General features: G+C 36.4%; 1 protein-coding gene across 3 annotated transcripts in view; it reads left to right on the forward strand.

The window, feature by feature from the left end:
* The window catches only part of myripa (myosin VIIA and Rab interacting protein a), a 139,043-nt gene that overhangs the window by 99,603 nt on the left and 18,947 nt on the right, over positions 1 to 20,493 (forward strand). For all 3 annotated transcript variants that reach the window (XM_015354547.2, XM_015354549.2, XM_015354550.2), the window contains 5 exons: positions 3,521 to 3,618; positions 6,695 to 6,775; positions 7,297 to 7,446; positions 9,981 to 10,164; positions 13,086 to 13,723. In XM_015354547.2, the coding sequence (XP_015210033.2) occupies positions 3,521 to 3,618; positions 6,695 to 6,775; positions 7,297 to 7,446; positions 9,981 to 10,164; positions 13,086 to 13,723 (1,151 nt within the window). The remainder of the gene's footprint in view (positions 1 to 3,520; positions 3,619 to 6,694; positions 6,776 to 7,296; positions 7,447 to 9,980; positions 10,165 to 13,085; positions 13,724 to 20,493) is intronic.

The following is a 20,493-nucleotide window of genomic DNA, read 5'->3' on the forward strand; positions in this document are numbered from 1 at the left end:
TTGGACTGTTGATTGACACTTGATCACTTACTCAGAACTAATCACAGAATCTGGATCCCCTACATCTCAGCAAACACCCCCCTCTACTTTGAAGCTGGAAATGTTTACACTGTCAGTTGTTACACACTTTATCTAGACTCTTAGACATATCCATTGTCACCTATCGCAGCCTGTAACAATATTATAAAACTGCAACATAAAGAATGTTGCACGTATCCTTTTAAATGGTCTTTTTAAACTCATAATAACAGTTTACACTGTAATGTATTACTGAAGAACCAGAGTTATTAAGGTATTCCTATAAGGATAGGACTTGGCTCTTCAGTGCCAATATTTGATATCTCTTGCAAACATTCTCCTGGTTACAGTAAGTCTATAAGGAGATTATATAGTATATGTTCCATTTCAAGACTTTTTCAGAGGAAGAGTATTCAGTATGCAAACACGTTTTAAAACCTTAATATTTTTTCAAACCTGAATGTTGAAATGAGGTACGATTACAGTAAATGCTAGAGAAAAATATAATAAGATGTAGAAAATAAATTAAATAACTAAAATAAACAAATATTCAGATTACATAAAATAAGTATATTGACCCCTGAATTACATTTTCAGGCAAAGGTGAAGCACCTTTGGTAGCAATTACAGCCCAAAGTATTTTTAGGAAGTCTCTGCCACAATTGCACATCAGCTTGGGTGTAGTTTTCGTCAATTCTTCTTGGCAGTTTGGCTCAAGATCACTCAAGTTGTTTGGCATATGTATATGGTCAGCAGTTTTCACGTCTTTCTACAAATTCTCAATAGGATTCAACTCAGGACTTCACCTGAGCCACTCAAGCATGTTCACTTTCTTAAGCCGCTACAGTGTAGTTTTGGCCTTGTAAACTGGATGAAGTGGTTAGAAAATGGATAGGTGGAAGTAACTTAAAATGACCAAACTTTGAGTGGACAAAGAAAAAACTTGTAAAGACTCTAACCAAGCAACCCAATAACCAACTAAGAACAGTTTTTATTATGAAATTAAAGATTCATTTAAGCAAAGACCTCACATGCAATGAAAACCAGCAGGTGTGGGGGCTCCCAAAACTAGTAATGGGAACCCCTTCTTTTTTGTTTTTCGATGTTGAAATAGGAGTGTAAGAAGCAAAAGTTCACTTTGCTGCGGTTTATAACAAAGCAGCATTCGAGAGCAAATAATCTTGCACTTGCCACTTTAATGCAATCATCCCCTGCATATCTAACTTTAAATAGAAATGAAAATTGTTGTACAGGAGCTCCTGAGTGGCTATGCTGGGGAGAGGTGTTCACCTGAACACAGGCTGAAGTCTACAATCCAGAGTTGAGTGTACAGGCCTTGGCCATGTCCCCAGCTTCAAAGTGTGACTGCGATTCCCCAAGCAGTAGCACACAACTCACTGAGTGTGACAGGGTTTCTGAAAGGGGTGAGTTGTTGGATCCCCGTGCGAAGCCGTGAGGAAGGTAGTACGAGCAAAAGTAAATCCAATATTCCAAATCCAAGTCGTTAGGCAAGAGCGAAGTCAAAAGTAGGAGAATTGGGTCGGGTAGCGAAAGGAGTCAGATCGAGAATAGTAGCACGCACAACAGAAAGCTGTGGAAGACTTCTCAATAGTGAGCGTACTGTAGGTAAGCCAGTGATAAATATTGAAGAGAGAGAGACGTGGTTGGATAATTAGTTCCTGGATGAGTGTGTGTGGAGTTTAGCACATGTGGGAATGTCAGGACGCTTACGGGAGAAGGTATGAGTCCGAGTGCGGCCGAGGGATGGGTTGAGATTAAACAGTAGTGTTCTCTTGGCTCTCAGTTGTACAACAACCCCCACAAAGTGGGGTTTGTTAGTGAGAGTCAAGCCTCTCCCACAGATCGACACTGAACTTCCTGCAGATCGGACTCTGTGATGTCTTGAATATGATTAGCTCCACTGTAGTCGGATCACATCTGCCTACACTTCATCATTCTTCCTTTGGTCTCATTCTCCACTTTCGCTGAGCTGCATTTCCAATGCAATTTTCAGTTAGCAAAATTTTTCCCAATTATTTGGTTTAGTTTTATGCAAAATCGGGAGTGGAGTACAGAAAGAAGAGTGTGTTAGTAAAACAGGATTAGAAAGGACCAAAAATGTCTCATTTTCAGCAGTTGTGGATGGTACAAAAAGGAAAAAAAAACGTTAAAATTAATTTGTACAATGGGACCTAAACAAAGCAAATTCCTGTTTATATTTGAAATTCTTGTGCAGGCATCCCCTTCTTTCCATGAAAACTAAAACGGCTGTTATTAGTTGCAATAGCACTTAGATCCAGCTGGATTTTTCATCACACTGCTGCAACTAATTAGTGCTTCTTTTATTTCTAAATACCAATTTGGGAATAATAAGAATAAAAGCCACCAGACGTATTTGACTATGTTTCTGTGCCATAACTATACTTATTTATTGCTGTTTAATATACAATTGTGTTTCACAACTTCCGTTTTATGAATTACTGTAAATACAAATCTTTAAAACCTGTAATTATACTAAAAACTGATTACTCAGTTCTGTTTATTTGTTGAAGCTTTTGGTGTTAACTACCATATGCAATTACCTGCTTTTCTTGGTTTAAAACACTGGGTGGTGTACAAATCCCAGATTATGTTTAGGAAAATTTTATTTTATTACAACTTTAACTACTAATTACTCAGCATGCCACACCTTTTCTCACATATGGGAATAATTCATTCTACTTTATTATGCTTGACTGAACTATTAAGACACTTAAAAGTTCAGCCAAGCATACCACACTGCATCACAGTGTGGTATGGCAACTGCAGTGCTGCTCACCGCAAAGCCCTTCAGCGGGTGGTGAAAACTGCCCAGTCCATCACTGGGGTCACCCTCCTATCTATACAGGACATTTATGACAGACGGTGCTTGAGGAAAGCTCTAAGCATAATCAAGGACCCCACACACCCCAGCTACAGACTTTATGATCTGCTACCATCTGGAAAATGGTACCGGAGCATTCAGGCCCGGACTACCAGACTCAGAGACAGTTTTTACCCCCGCACTATCAAACTGTTAAATTCCCAGCCACTCTCACTCTCACCTCACTTCTCACCTATGATCTGAACCTCACAGTGCCTTCTTCCTTTCTTTCTTACCAAAAACCCAAACACACATTGAAAATCTATCCCTACCATACATGTCAAAAGCTCACTCCCCATAATTTCTATCCTTTTATTTTATTCTGTTGATGCATATTTTTGCACATAACCTGTTACCTTTTTGTTGTTTTGCACATTGCCTGTTGTTTTTTGCACACTGCCTGTTGTCTCTGTCTTTCTTTTGCTACACAATTGTATTGTTGTTGTTGTTGTTTTTTCTCTTTGTACTACTTATGTCCGAGAGCTAGCTAAATAGCATTTCGTTATACCATATACCATGTATATGAGTGTAATGACAATAAACTTGAACTTGAACTTGACTTGAACTTGACTTGTTGTTCCTGCTCTTGTCTTTAAAAAGGACACAGTATGGCTGAAACACTCATGGTTGCTCTTCGTGTTGCTGAGGAGGCAATAGAAGAAGCGATATCTAAGGCTGAGGAATACAGTGATAGTTTGGTAAGTTTTTCAAAAGCATTTTTTTTATTTCCAGATACAAATTTTCCGTCTTCTCCAAATTGGAGAAATCCATATCTGTAGATTGTTTATATGACCTCAAGACTGCTGTTGTTCAGAGTACAAGAGTGTCTGCAAAACTAAACTGGCAAAAGCAAAATTAAGGGTTGTGGGAGTCTGAAACGAGGTATCTAACCATGCCATTGAATCCAGAACCATGGTACTGTACTGTATCTGTCAACAGGCTGGATGAGATCATCAGAACAATTAGCTACTTAAACCAAATGATTCTAATGGCTTCTACTCATTTGCAGGCATTCTTGTGTCCCCATGTCTGTAAATTCTTTGTTTGAAATCATTTTCTGGAGTAAACGCACATATAACCACTGTTCAGCAATGAGAGCAGCAAATAATTATCAAGGAGAGAATCAAGAGTGGTTTAAAAAAACGATGCCATCTTAATGCTTTTAATTTTATTCTACTTACAATCCAGTATGTCTGAAAATTAAGGAATATCATTAAATGCTCACAACATTGTCAGTGCCCACTTTTAAGAAATTTCCCACCCCTCCTTTCCACTACGTTTTTGCTTTTGCAGTTTTTACTGTTCATTTTTGGATTTTAATTCAATTTATCAAATATTGAATAACAATCATTACAAATGTTAAGGGCATTTATACCTTCCTTTTGCTTTGTCACACTAAACAAAATAAATGGGAGCCTTTTTTTTTAGTTCTAACAAAATTATTTGTTGTGATACAGAAAAAAAGTAGAACAACATCCATGTGAAATAGAATGACACATATTTGTTTCTATTACATCAATAGCGATTGGTAATTGGGCAGTTTGAAGATCAAGCAGTCTTTATCCAAATGTTACAGTATGTTCAATTTTTAGAATAATATACAATAAAATAAAGTCACATCAGAGTAAAATGGAATTATGGGATAAAGAACACTGCACATGTTTCACTGTACTCGTCGTTACATAAACCTTCTATAAAGAAGTTAAAGCAAAGTATTACTAGATTAAAACTGCATGTTGCCACTTGGATATTTTACAGTTAATATTCATTAAAATATTTCTGGGTTTAAGAAATACATAAAAATAGTTACAAACAGGAGGGAGCTATTCAACCCATCTATCCTGTATGGCTAATTAGTGGCTAATTGATCTAAGGATCATATCTTCTGTACTTCTTTCTTGAAAAATAGCAGAGTGTTGGTTGCAAACAATATGGTTAGGTACTGTAGCTTATTCCATACCCCCAGAACCCCACAGCAAGAAGAGCTTCCTGCTGTTGGTTTTAAATATACTTTCAAATAGTTTCTATTTGTGTCCTCTGCTTTATGATTCAGTATTCGTTATAAAAAAAGACAACAACTAGGCTGTATTTGTTAATACCTATGAGGATTTTCTGTCCAGGATTAAAACGTTAAATTCCTTCAGGCTGTCAGTGTAGGATTTTCCCCTCAGGCCCAGAATGTATCTGGCTTTTTTACTTTGGATTAATTCTAGAGCAGCAGTATCTTTTCCATGATGTGGTGAGCACGTTTGTAAAACATATTAAAAACTGGTCTTACTAGTACATTATATAATCATATACTTAATTGTAATTATAGAATTGTTACAATACACAACTCTACATTATTTTTTCTATGTCAATTTTTCCCATTTAACCAGGATAAACATAATCTTCCATTCAGTTTTCTCACAATGAATGTCATTGTGCAGTTTTTGCTACAATGGCCTTAGTACAGATCTCTGCGATAACCCACTAAATACTGTACATCACCACAATCTGAGCAGTCTCCACTTAGTCTCTATTCTCTAAATTGTGAATTAACCAGTTCTTAATCCAAACACAATTTCTTGAATGCCTACTGCCAATAATTTTGAAATTGATCTATTATGTGGAACTTCATCATAGGTTTCTGAAAATCTAAATACACCATATCATAAACACGAGCTAAACTACCTTAGTAAATCATTATTGATTATTCCTGTGGATGTTATTGCCATACTGTAAATGTGATCATCTGGTTTAATTTTAATTATTGTTTCTATAACCTTAATGTACATATACTGTAATAGAAATCAGACATACTGTACTGTATTGTACTGTACTGTTACTTGAGTCAGTTTTGTATCTTGCTTATGAATGGGCTTTTTAATTTGCATTTGCTATTCTTTAGTCAATGGATACTACCATTTTCTTGAGTGACTGTTGTTTCTGGCATCCTTGAGTGCAACTGATGGGATACCATCACACCCAGGGGATTTATTAATTACATCTGCTGTACTACCCAAAACACTTCTGAGCCATTGCTGTGGTCATACTGTTCAGTACAGAACTTTGTCCTTCTGCTTCCTGAGGCATGTTGTTGATTTCTTCCTTAGTGAGCATCTGAGTGAAATACTCATTTAGTACAGTACATCATACATTTTTCTTCTGTTGTTCCTGATGTTTCCCATTATTCTACTGAATATATTTTACTCCACCCTTCAGGGTTCTTTTGATGCTGAAGTACCAAAACAACTTTTTTATCATTCCATTATCCCTCTCCCTCTGTCTCTTGCCCTTTCTAATATAATTTTTACTTGCATTCATTGTGCTCCTTTTCATTAACTGGATCTTTTTATTTTTTAATCATTTTATGAAGTGCCTTTTCCCCTTATATTTTCCTAACTGATCTGTTGATACTGGTTTTTTTTTTGCTTTAGATTTCCTCACTCTTATCATCATTTTTCTCTGTGGTTCAAGCAGAATCCATGTACACTCCTTCTGTGCTGATTTCATAGCCGTCTTATCCTGTTCGTCTTCTCTTAACTGCTGTTTCATTCCAAAGTCTGCTGTCCAGTACCTGTAAACTTTTGATTTGGACTCAACCTTTACAGTTTCAAAGTGAGCTTCAAAGATTGGTGCAATAATAAAGAATTGTGTGGTAGCTTTCTTTTACTTATCTGTTAAAATTATTACAGCAACAATTACCTTAATGTAGCAAACTGTGAACCCCCATCACACTTTTTAGCAGTGCTTTTTTCTTCATACTAATTTTAGTCTCTGTGTGTCTTCTAGGAAAAGCAAAATGAAGCTCGTTATCTGCGTGACAACAAAGAAGAGCTCATAGAGGAACTAGCTACTACAATAGTGCAAAAAGTACATATTTCACTCTCAACATTCATGAGAAATTTCCTAAATTTCCAGCTGTGACAAATGAAAATGCATTTATTATAAAATATAAAAATTTAAAATACAAAAAAATAAGCAAAATACAAATTTACCACAGTCTGCACAAACACCTATGTTTAAATATGAAAATTCAAATTTAAAAAGAAGGAAAAATATGTTCTTTTACATGCAGTATATACTCACAAGTGGGATTAAATCTACTGTAATTATCTTACTGGCACCAGTAAGACTTCGGTATTCTGAATACTTTGTAAATAATGGGCATAACATTTTATTTCTTTACCTACAGTGAAAATTATTAACCCACTAGTTCTAACCATTAGGTGGCTGGTTGAACAGTCTGTAACTTTAAATTCTGTAAATGCCACCACACATGACTAATATGTTTTAAATTAGCCCGACCTACTGTATCTATCAAAGAGCTTTAATTGTCATTCAGAACTTAATGCTTAGTGAAAGTGCCTCAGAAATGCTTTCCACTCACGCAGATAATAAGAAGAAGGAGACACTCAGAGGTGAAAACCGATTTTGAATATGAATGGCCCCGGTTCCAGAGTGGCGATATGATCTCACCAACTACATCAGAAAACAGTAACCTCACCTCTCAAGCCAGCCCCAGCGTTTCCTACTCTTTATGGGTAAGCAAAGGAATTGTTGCTCAGTTAAAGGTTAGTTCCTCCTGGCGGGGTTAGTGGCTGCAGATAGTATGTGAGCTTCTTTTGTCATGCTGCAATGGTTCTGATACAATCTTTGCTCAGTCTTGGGCCATTGCCTTGTGAGGCTGATAAACCACCTAGAGACACTCTGGGTTGTGAGGTCCTGTAAATGCAGAAGTGCCTCTCTGAAGTCATCCTGTCTTAAATCTTTTAGTGCTTGTGTCAGTAAGGTGTGCTTTTAAATGTACTATCCAGTGGTGGTTCAGAGGACTTTTAAAGTAGGTGGTACAGAGAACTCAGCGTTATTGGGCATCCAATCAATCACTAAAGTCAAATCTGGGACTTACTGTATACTGTACCTGCACGCAGATGGGGACTTAGAAGGGTTTGTAAATTTATGTGTGGCAGCTTAAGTTGTGGGCTTGTTGTTTTAAATGAATGGATTCAGGAAATATCAAATATCAATATCACTTCACTTTCCAAATTGTCCCTGGCATCTCTTCACAACACTGAGCTATTTGAACTAAATGTGTGCAGTTGTGATTTGGATGGACAAACCACTTCAATTTCTTAGAAATGTTATTTCTATGTATGTTATCAAAGTCCTAAACTAAAAAAATATTATTGCAGGTCCTAATAAAATCAGTCTTATTTACTCATTCTCCTCTGACAACCCACCAACTACATTTTATTTCATGTGAGTGTTTGCATTTCATCTGAAACACTGCAGTGGGTTTTGAAAATTTGCCTCTTTTCCAGTTTTTCACTCTCAGGTTACTTTTGTTTTCAACACAGCAGTCCATTAACATAACCTTTCTGTGGAGTGGATTCTGTTATGTACTGCACTCTGCTGGCACTACTCACGTACTGCAATGTTCACTGTTTCAAAAGATTTTTATCTGTGCAATAAACTTTTTCATCACTTGAGATTAAATTAATCTCAACCCATAGTATCTGTATATACATACAGTCACAACATTTTTGAAGACTGTAAGGCAGTCTATTATGTGTCTTTTATGTCAGCACCATGTTAGTCTATCATAAATAGTTTTGGTTGATGTTATCAGAACAAATAGATTTTAAAATGAGAGATTGAAATATATATAGAGTGAAACAAAGCATGATATCAGCTTGAAAACAATACATCCTGAGCATTAACACAGTTTTTGCAGTGCTGAAACATTGACCTTGTCAGCCTCTGGAGAAATTGCTGTCGGATACTTTAGTAATGTACTTTTGCTGCTATCTGGCATAATTTGGCTAGTTTTGGTTGTGGATGGCAGTGGATTGCTGCTTTCAGAGATTTTCTGTTTATCTCATGAGAAAAGGGTGGCCACAGTAGCATATTAACATTGTTTTCCTGAGGTGCTGCCATTATATTTGTACACTGTGTGGTCTTGCTTTGTCCTTCTGCACAATCAATGTACTGTACCTGGATTGCCCTATAGCTGGGGTAACCCCAGTGCTGGTCGTGGAGTTCTAGTGAGTTTTTGAAGTCTCTGTTAAAAAGCAGCAGCACATGAAGACCTGGGAAAGGCAGTTAATCTGGTAAATTTAAAACAATAATGAACTGATTCACATGGATAAGGGCAGAGCAGGATTGAAAATCTATAACCCTCTAGTACCAGGATTGGGAACGCCTGCCTACAGGAACAAAAATGCTTGGGCTTAGTTTGGATTTTGTCACTGTATTGCTGAGCAATAATGTTTTCCTTAATATGTACCATATAGTCAGTATACTGACATGCAGGGTATTTCTTCTTGGATTTTATTGTGCTATAGTCATTACAGTCTAAAACCAATTATTCAGATGGATCAGAAGAATGTGACATCCCTAGGCTCAAGTGGTTACCCTCTGCCTTACAGGATGTGATCTGTCTTTCAAAGAGCTAATTTCCTAGTTTCTCTGGGCCAGTCTGCTAATTGTCATTCTCAGGGTCACTTCTCGCACAGATAAACTGCCTTCCACCATGCTGAAACATAGAAAAATCTCCAAAGATGAAATGTTTTTCTTCTTTCTACTTTTCAGTGTAGAATTGACATCTACTTTTTCCTATATACAGTATGTAATATGTACAGTACATTAGCAATTAGTTTGGAGGATAGAAGCCTCCACAAAAGACATTGTCTGAACAGTTGCTCTTCTTTGCTTTTCTTTTAACAGATTAATTTATTTTATTCATATACTGAAGCCTTTGGGAAGCAATAAATCAACAAAGCTGAATTTCTGTCTAAAGATCTATGACATTAATTACAGCACTGTATTGCTTAATTTTACAGATCAGAACAATACTTGAGAAATCATTGCAGAACTGTGTCAAAAAACATTTTTTGTAATGATATTGTGACAATTTCTCAACACATTCTAATTATTGTAAGTAGAGAAAAGCTCCAATGAGACCAAGTTACAAATGGATCTGCTGTGGTGTTTTAAGACTACTGATTTGTTGACAATAACCCTAGATGAGTAGTAATCGCTCATTCTCTCACCATGTTGAATATTTTGTATTTAACAGAGGTCTCAATCTGCCTTCTCCCTCACTGGTGAAGACACACATGAAAAGCCGACAGATCCAGACTGGAAAGTTGCTGTGTCTGAGGCCATATGGAAGCAACAGGATGAATTTCCTACTTTGAAGAAGGTTGCAAGACCTTCCCCATTGCCAAGCTGGAAAAGCATGGATAGACTGGATAACTCCAGTAAGACCTGTTGGGATTGAAGCTTTTATGGCCACTTAAATTATTTTAGAAGCTAAATATTGTCACTCTATATCTTGTCATTCTGACTTAATTTTGCCACAATATTTTTATGGTTTATGAATAGGATTTCTTTCTTCTTGACTGTGTCAGATAAAGAGGACTGTATATAACATATCGAAGAACAAATGCTTTAATAAGCTGTAATTTATTAAAAGTCATCAGTAGCCCTGTTTCCAGCTTCTTTTTAACAAAAACATAACACATACTGTACAGTAATATGTAATACTCAGTAAATCTATCATGTTTAAATCCACTTAATATGGAATATCAATATGGAATTTTGTAGCTAAAAGTAAATTTTGGTAGCTGACAATAAAAATAACAGGAGCATAATGTCTCTGAATGTCATAAGCGATATTAATTTAGGAAATGTGAGTGATCTGAAGTTTTCTTTCAATCTGAAGACAACTAATGGAGCTACTGTTTGACAGACTTCCTCAGATGGTCAGATCTCATCTAAGCTTTTATGATGACGTTGACCACTGGATATATCACCTCAGATTCTGCTTGCCTTATGTCCATATGAGTGTGAATTGTTCACAGTGTCATTTTTTAACTCAGCAAGAACTTAGATCTTGTCAGATTAAGTCTCATGTCTCAGTATTAGCTCTTGTGGTCCCATTAGCTAATCAAAATTTCAATTATTTTTGTAACCCCCACTGCAAACCAGTGCTATAGCCACCTTGTTTCAGAGCCACAGCCATGAGAGCTGTGGTATTTCAAACATACAGTGCCTCTTGATGTTCTTCTTTGACACCTAATATCTGGATGCTCTATTTTGTTTCATCCTATTTTTAGGGAAGTATTTGGGAGTATTACAGAGTATTTTTACTAAAGTTTGCAGTATACCCTCCCTTCTGGTTCAGCATCATGGTCTGAATAAAAAAGAAAAGGAAACCCCTTTTCCATTCCTTCTCCTGCACCTGGGATGCCATTCTTGTGTTGCTCTCATCCAGAGATAGGTCTTTGCGCACAAATACTGTGTCCGAGGGCATTTCTCTGTTTGATGTTTTTGGGCCTGTTAGTCCACCATGACCTGTCCTTAAAGTGGTACTTTTCTAGCAGAAACAGGTCTTCATTGGCTCAGAGGTTTTATTACCAAAGATCTACCCTGGCAGAGGCTTGATAGCAAATGTTTGCTGTGTCTTCTGAGTGCTTATTTTGTCCACCTGCTGATGTTTTTCTTAATTCAATTAATGCTCTCACATGAAATGCCACAATGATACCTGAGTTTCACAAAGAGGTTGAACTCCTGTGGTTCCTCCTAGAATATGTTGTCAGAACTGTAATTGGAGCTAAGGGAGTACTATTCCTTTCCTAAGCATGTCTGACTTTACCATAAAGCTGCAGAAGTTTAACCAGTGTATAGTGCCTTTTCTCCTGTAACTATACTTGCTGCTTTTCCTATGGCATATCCCAAAAACTGTCCCGGTATTCCAGTCTTATCTCTCCATGCCAAATCTAGTGTTGCATATTTTTCCTTCTACATTCAAGTTCACTCTGTATGTACTCTTGGTATTTTAATCCTACAGTAGATTCACCTCAGTGTCATTCATTATCTTTTCTGCTCAATCTGCCTTTGGTGCCTTTATTACTACTTTAATACTGTAAAAAATGTTATGCATCTATGCTCAATGCTTCCAGAGTGGTTGCTTCATGTCCAGTTTTCTATCACCAACAAGACCCTTGATTTTCTCTTGATGATTCTGTGCCTTTTGTACATTTTCTGCATATCTGGTCCCTGACTTGTTTAAAATAGGCATCACATCAATTAACATTAACTGCCACCATGCAAGGGATTCATCTTTGTTCTTTCTGTGGGTCCCGTGAGATTTACTGCCTCTCTGGACTGGGGGCTCATGTGCTTTGGAGAGCACAGAATTCTGTCTTCTCTGCCTGGCCTTTCATCATCTAGCAGCCATTCCAGGTCTCCATGGGCTGCTGTTGCCATGCAGTATATGGCCACTACTAGCAACTCTTGCTTCCAAACCTGCAAATGTTACAGCTCATGGAAGTTATGACCATTTAAGAGCAGATCCTAACTCTTCAGAAACTTTAGTGCGCTCCACCACACCTTCCCAGGGAAAAGGTACCTTGACCATCCTTGTATATGACAGATGCAAGGGTCATGGTGAAGATGAATGAGAACTAGAATCTGTTTTTGATGCTTGTTGGTTTCACTCTCTGAGAAATCCATTGTCCTTATTGACTTGGATGCTTTAGTTTTCATAAGAATGACCTTTTTTTGCCAATGTACTGTCCTACTGTACAGTACATTAGATGGTCCATAACTTCCCTTCCTTCTGGAACTTTCTGTGAAAGTATGTCAGGTTTGCAGGGGGTGAGATGAAGAGGCTCATCCATTTCCCCTTCATCAATTCTGTAGGACCCATGGTCAAACTTGCCCAAACTATCAGTACAGTGAAACAGAGATACACCTTTACTTACTTTGTCAGATCTTTTTCTACTTTGCTGCATAAGTGTATTTTTATACTTAAGCTACTTGCTCCTAATAATGGGAAACAGTACAGCTGTACTAGTAAAATTAGTCTTAGCAGTAAAGTGCAGTAAAGAGGATCAAAACAGATGATTGTGATTAGTGCCCATTAACAAAATGAGCATGGTAATTTAATTTTAATTAATTGTATAAATTAACATTAATTAGGTGACAGCTTGAACATGTTTTATATGCACGCTATAGTATAGTATTGGGACAAACACAGTTTACTATTAGGAACCTATGGTGGTTTACTTTTATGCCATTGAAATTAGTTTAGAAAGCATGAAATTCAATTACAAGATTAATGATAATAAGTTAGACGATTAACCTAATGTTGTCTTGTACATTTTTTCTCCCCGAGGCCCATCCTCTATGTTACAGAGCCCTGATGGGAACTGGATTGCCTTACAAAGTGCTCTCCTCTCAAGGCCCAGCCTCCTTACAAAACCCAAAAGTGAGGTCTTTGCAACTTTAGAGAAGGAATCAGGGGTCATCTCGGCCTATGACGAGCTGGGCTCAGACACAGAAGATGAGGAATATGGATGGAATTCCACTTTCGATAAGTTGAGGAGGCAGCACAGGAAGCTGTCAGATGAGACCTACTATACTGATTCTCAACATGATCCTGAGTGGACCTATACAAAACATGGGCCTGGGCCTGTGACTTCCCCATCCTCAGGGCAGTATACCAACACAGAGACCATGTGCTCTGATTCTGAGACCTCATCTGTGCAATCAGCAAGGAATAGCCTGCCAAGATTTCGCAAGACACAGCTGCTGAAGAGGAACGGCCTTGATCACCATGATGCTCTGGATATCAACTTGAACCCCCAGTCGAGCTACCAGGGGCCAGTGGATAGTAGCGAGGCAGAGGAACGCCACAGCAATTTGAGGCGTTCCCGACGCCGAAGGAGAAGCAAGCTATCACTTAAAGAACAATATCATGAAAGCGACACTCTGCTCAGCACCTATCCCATGTCATATTCAGCTTGCTATCAGGTAAGGCCACACAATGCGAAATAATCAGATTGTTCAGTGAGACATCGAGTATCAGTGCATTATAACCATCTACAGTATGAATTTTCTTTGTCACTGTTATCTAATCTTTATTACTCTGCAGTTTTATAGGCTGAAGTACCTCCTAAACAGTTTACAGGTGAGAGTGGATTCCTGTCATGCTGTGCCATTTTGCACATACTGTACAGCTCACTTGGACTGTGCATAGCCAGTTATACTTTAGTGAGAGCTCTAGGTACTGTAGGTCATTTGGAGCATAGAACTCCAAGATATGCACAAGTACAGTAGTTAGGACCTTGATTTAACATTTCACACAAAATATGATGCCCCTAGAGCCTGCAGTCATGTGTAAACATACTGAGAGCTTTGTTTAATTTATGGTCTGGGAGTCCATCCACTGATCCAACAAAACCATTAATTTTCTTTTGATCTTTTTCATCCAAGTACTAACCCAGCCCAGCTATTCTGAGCATTTGACTGGCTTCAGAATTTAATATTTTCTGGCAAAAGACCCAACCAATAAATGAACAGCCTTACTTTGTAATTATCTGTAATTACTTTTGCATTCACTGAGGTGTATTATCTGTGACTGCAATTTTGAAAAATAGGGTTTTGCCATGTTTATTTATAAGTAAACTTTACAATATCCTTCAAAACATATCTAAATAACAAAAAAATGCATTATGTGTTGATATTATAATGATAGTCACATTTTAGTTGGCTTACTAACGAATGCATACATTTACTGATCTTGTCATTACTGCCATCTGTTGTTACTGCCATGAACCCTACCCAGATACACATGTTTACTGAGACAATAAATAAAGCGCTTGTTATGGTGTAAAAAAAAATATAATTGAGAATACAAACATTTTGTGCAATAGAGACCTTTTTCTGTGTTCAGTTCTTAATTCAAATAGGATAATGCCATGACATATACAGTATACTGTAGTATATATACAGTACTATAGCAGCATTTTCTTAGCTTAACATAAATTGAAATGTCATTACTAAAATGTCAGAGGCAGATTTTCATGATATACTGTATATAGTAAATATGAATGTGTATAATAATCAATTATTAATAATAAATTCATATTATGTAATAATAGTCAGATGGACCCCCACTCTATACTGGAAAATAAATGCTTTGAAAATTGTTAATAAAAAATATTTTGAAGTATAGAGTTTGCATCCAGCTGACTACTATTTTTATTGTATTTTTTCTGGACATCACAGTCACCTCTTCAATTTTTGGATGTGTATTCTATTTTTTCTCTTTTTAGTTTTTAATGATATGCACACATTTCAGCAACCATTAATATTGTTTGTCTTCTAGTGTAAATAGATTAAATAAACATATTAGATGAAATAAAGATATATTTATGTTAAAACATAACATGGAAATAATTCAATATAAACAATTAATTGATTGGTTGAACACATATGGTGCAAAGAGAAGAAAATGCTATTGATAAGTAACGTTATATCCTCCATTTTACTGTATGTGGTAATTGCATTTTCTTTGTTAAACTGACTTACATGATATCATTGCAGGCTGATATCATGTAGGGAAGAGTTTCTAATTACAGTACTAGTTTAGGATTTAGGGGATTTTGTAACATTGCTTCTGTGAATACAGTCATATGATGAATATAATGAATATTGTTTCTAATTGTAAGATTTAGATCTTTTCGGTGTCAACCATCTGGTCTTGCGCTTACTCCAGAAGAACGAGAGGCATGGATTGTGTGGACTTCTGTGTTCCTCTTTTAAATAAACCAATTTTTATAATTCCAGTATCAAAATCCATATTGACCACACTGATGATGAAAAACATGTGCATCTTTATTTGTGCCCTGATTAGGTAATAAAGTGTTACATTAATTATTTTTCACATACAGATGCAACCATCTAGAATGATTGCGGTGTCACTGGGTATACTGTGGTAGACACTGTTGTATCACAGATTGCATCATGGCTTTTTTATTTTTTCAGATTACTGACACAGGACTATACTACTGTGTAAAACTGCCAGGTGGTGCAGTTAGCAGCTGTGTGTGGTAGTCAGCCACATAAGTACAGCACTTAATGTTTATTAACCCATTACTGCTTCCCTGTGCTGATAATACTGTTTGCATGCTAGCAACCAATAATTTAATTAAATACAGTACATTACTGTTGATTACTGTTGAGACAGCATGTTCTTACCACAACTCCAAATGAGATGTCGCAATGATGTACTTTATAACACTAGTAGAATTATCATTTTTAATTACATTTATTTTAAAAAAATTAACAGTAATTGTAAATAAATAGTAATTAGAAAACAAATAATTTTATTGTAGTATTTTGTTATAAACGTATTTTAAACAGTGTATTTTAAAACATCATATTTTAAAGCAAATAAATGTAAAACAAAAACAGAGGCAGATTAAAAAAACGTTTTGAGTAGTGATTTAAATGACTGATGTACTGTACTCAAAGTTGCATTGTGGCTCATACAAAACTAACTATATTTACATCAATGTAAAGTATTTACATTTTTAATATTGCAGTTTGCTATTGAGGTACAGTATGCACTGCTTGAAACATTTTATCTTGTTAATGATAGCTTGCAAAAATAGCTTGTAAATAATGGCATCCAGATGCCGGCAAGAATGACGCTAATACTATAGTTGATTTACAGTATGGATATATGTGGATAATACTTCATTGAATGTAACATTTTAGAAATACACAATTAATAAATTCCACTCACAAAACACAAAAAGAAGTATGTTCTCCTCATATAAAAATGATATGTCTCCAATACAAATGGTGGTGGACAATATTGTGAACTGCTTCTGCTAATTAATTATTATATTAATTAGTGTTTCACACAGACATCCAATTCTGCCTTTCAGTCAAGCTGTCCTGCAGATCCCCTCCCTCAGGCTTGATTCTATATTTTGACTACTTAATCTGACATAAGGAGACAGAGACATCTGACAAATACTTTGTATACAATTCTTGTATATATTTATATATGTGATTGGTATTTATTAATTTTACATTTCTCTACTAATTTTAAGTTGTATTTTATTATTTCTATTTAAAGCAGAGCAGGAAGTGTATCCTTCACAACATGTAGTTTTTCATCACAAGTAAGCCGAATACATGGACAAATGTGCCATACTACTTAAAGTTTTCATGAAGTAATATCTATCCACACTGTGCATAAACTATAGTATTAACATCATTCCTGTAGACTGCCTTCATCTAGATTTTATTATTTAAACCATGGTTTTGCAACCGATCATTAAAATGATAATAAAATGTTTTAAGGGGTGCATATTGAACCTCAACAATATAATGACAAATTGCAGCACTAACAATTTCAGTTGTTTCACTCCTTTTCAGAGAAAAAACTGTACAGCCATGTTACAAATTAAAATTTTAGCTAGGCTGTGTATTTTATATAACATATAAGATATGATATATTTCAAGAAATATAATTATTAGACTAAGAAAACATAATTAAATTAAAATTAAAAATAATGATTAAATTAAGCTACAGTTTCAGTAACATCTAAGTGAGACCTATCAGACCTTTTTGAGCAGTGAAATGTCGAACTCTGTATCCTGAAAGGAACCGTAGTATACCACAGTGTCCATTCCACGGCTGGGACTTTTTTTTACTCATTCTGTAGGTAAATTTTAAACATGTGTGTCCTGAGAGATAACTACAGTAAATATTTTTTCTATAATAACACATCCTGCAACATCTCACAATGACAGTAGAATAGGATAATTATTTACAGAGTTGTTTAGAAGACAACTAACATGCCAGTACAGTTTTGGATTGTGGAAAGAAGCCAGAGCAACTGGAGGGAACCCAAATATTAACTCCATTAATATCACACCCAGGACTGGAATAGATCCCAGGGTTCCAGCACTGTGAGGCAGTAATGATAACCACTGCACCACCAGAAGATATTAAGCCCTTCTTAATATCTTAAGCTTCTATGTGTCAGGAACACTTCTGTCCGGGCCCTATGCGGGCGACACGATCCAAAAGGTGAAGAAACAATAGGGAAAAATATCATGCAGGAGTCGGTCAGGAGACAGGGGGGCGTGTCCACGCAGTGCTAGTGTCCGGGGGGAGTGAATCCAGGCCGAACAATCCAAGGGTAAATCCACAGGGGGAATCCAAGACGGGAGGTTTATTCCAAGACCGGGGGATCCATCTGTAGTTAAAACCAGAACCGGGTCGGGACCGGCGGGGCAGGGAATCAGGAACAGGAAACTAAAACCATAACGGAGCCAGCCGCGGCAAGACCCCGGGCTCTCACGACACGGAAATCAATGAGAAGCCCCGAGAAATCGCCTGCGTCTGGCTTTAAAGGTGGAACTAAAGAGGGGCTGGAATAAGGAACAGGTGTGGGGAATGGGACAGAACGAGGAAGGGCTGGAGCGCCCTTAAGAGGAGGAGTAACGATCGTGACACTATGATGTTTGTTTTTTCAGTACTCTCCTGGGCTTGTCTCCCACATATATATCGATACAGATCTACAGTATGTACAGTGTGTATATTTCCGAAATGCATGCTAACAAGAACATTTGTTAGGAATGTGTATGTAGAAAATGTAACATTATCATCATAGCAACAGATTAAGCATTCCGAACATTATAATGATTAAAAAAAAAATTCCTTTCCCATATATCCATATATTAATAGAAATCTGTATGTGAAGATTAAGTAATATTTGTGACTGAGTGAGATGACAACTTCTGCTCAAAGGCTTATCAGACAAACCTTCACATTTTGTCATGTCAGCAATCTGAAGAACATAGCAAAGTTAGCAGTTTAAAGACAAAATACTGTATTCCTTTAGTGGAGATGAAGTAAGCCCTGGCTGCCAGAATTCGGTATATACAGTTTCACTCAGAGTGAAGCCAAGAAAATAAATCATTGCACATAGTGACAACTCACCCTTATACTTCAAAATACTGTAAATGTGCTGTTACAGCTGGCAAGCAGAGATGATTTTTTTTCAAAGTACTTTGATATATGATGTAAATATTAAATCTGATGTTTTGTTAAATTGCTGCATTGTTCTGAAATTGTAATAGAAAAATGTAATTCATAACCTCATTATTTATTTTTATAGTTCAAGTGGTAGGGTGAATACTTACTACTATTATTATTTGTTCAATTATCAACACTCTAGCCTGGTCTGTATGTTGTATGGTGTATAATTTATGTTTCCAGGTTTATTTATATGCCACAAAAGGAAAAGAAATGGATTAGCTAGTTTTAGTGCAATGTTGCTTTAAAGCAGTATAAGCAGAAATGACTCTCTTGTTGTGGAAGGCAAATTTGTATTACAATTTGTAAGACTTTATTTCACCACAAGGTGGTAACAGGAGACTAGTATACACTGATACTGATAGGTACAGTGCCATGCAAGCATATTCAGGACCTTGCACATGTTTTGTTCATATAAAATATGCTAACATAATACTTTGAATTTACAGCAGCAGTTAATATTTTTACACAACCTACTCAACACAGTAACAAAACAGATAGAAGTACTATAAATAGATAATTAATATAAAAGAATGAATGATTCATTAGTAGTATTAAATGTGGCAAACCTGAATTAATTTTTTTGCACACAAATGACCTTAATGAGGTACATCATTGATGATGGGTGATTGAGGTACACAATTAGTTGGATGGCCTCTGCAGTAGTAGGTTCCTCTGTCAGTTAGTGAAGATCAAGCAAAATTAAACCATGGAACCCAAAAAGCTTACAGATGAACAGATAGAATTATATACTGTAAAAGCACAGATCAAGAGAAGGGAACAAAAACATTTTAGAGACACTTAATATCTCGTTGAGCATGATGAAGACAATCAGCAAGAAGTAGACATTGTCTACATTAGGCCATCCCTCCAAACAGAGCAACCGGCCAATTAAGAAACTGAGTAGGGATGCCACTGTGTGACCCATAACAAATCCTACCTGGCCTTAGTAACAACACACTCCAAAAAAGGTTTTGGGGTCAGATGAGATGAAATGGAAACTTTTTGGTCTAAATGCAAAGCATTTAATTTCATTTAACATTAATCAGTCAACATCAGTCTCCAATGTCAAACATGGTGGTGGCAGCTACAGTATATATTATATTTTGGCTTCTCATCAGCAGGTTCTGAAAAATTTGTCAAAACTGATAGGAGGATTAAAGGAGCACAGTACCATCAATATTCAGACTCTAAATTGGAGAACAACGAAGCTACCCTGGAGTGGTGAATAACGAGTGTAGTTGAGTTGTCCAGTTATGTCCGGACTTGAATCCTATTGAGAATCTGTAGAAAGACTTGAAAACTGCTACTGTAAACAATTCCCAAACAACCTGAGAGAGCTTGAGCCATTTTTAGAGAAATGGGCAAATAATGCACCAAACCAGTATGCAAGGATGGTAAAGACTGATCCAAAAATACTTCAGATGTATAGTAATTGCTACCAGAGGTACTGTATTTCCACCACATATTGAATTTATGGTTCTGACTGCTTATGCAAATGGCAGATTTATTTTTTTCTCTTTATTTTGCAGACTTTTTTGAGTTAACTCCACATCTGCACTTAAATTTAAAAAACAATAAATCTTTTCTCCATGCTGCTTACTCATAATGTAAACCTTCTGTACTATTACATTTTGATGTTATTATAGTGGGTGTATTCATAAGCAGACTTTTGAACCTA

This window comes from Lepisosteus oculatus, chromosome 6 (genome assembly GCF_040954835.1).
Source record: "Lepisosteus oculatus isolate fLepOcu1 chromosome 6, fLepOcu1.hap2, whole genome shotgun sequence".
Taxonomy (NCBI): Eukaryota; Metazoa; Chordata; class Actinopteri; order Semionotiformes; family Lepisosteidae; genus Lepisosteus; species Lepisosteus oculatus.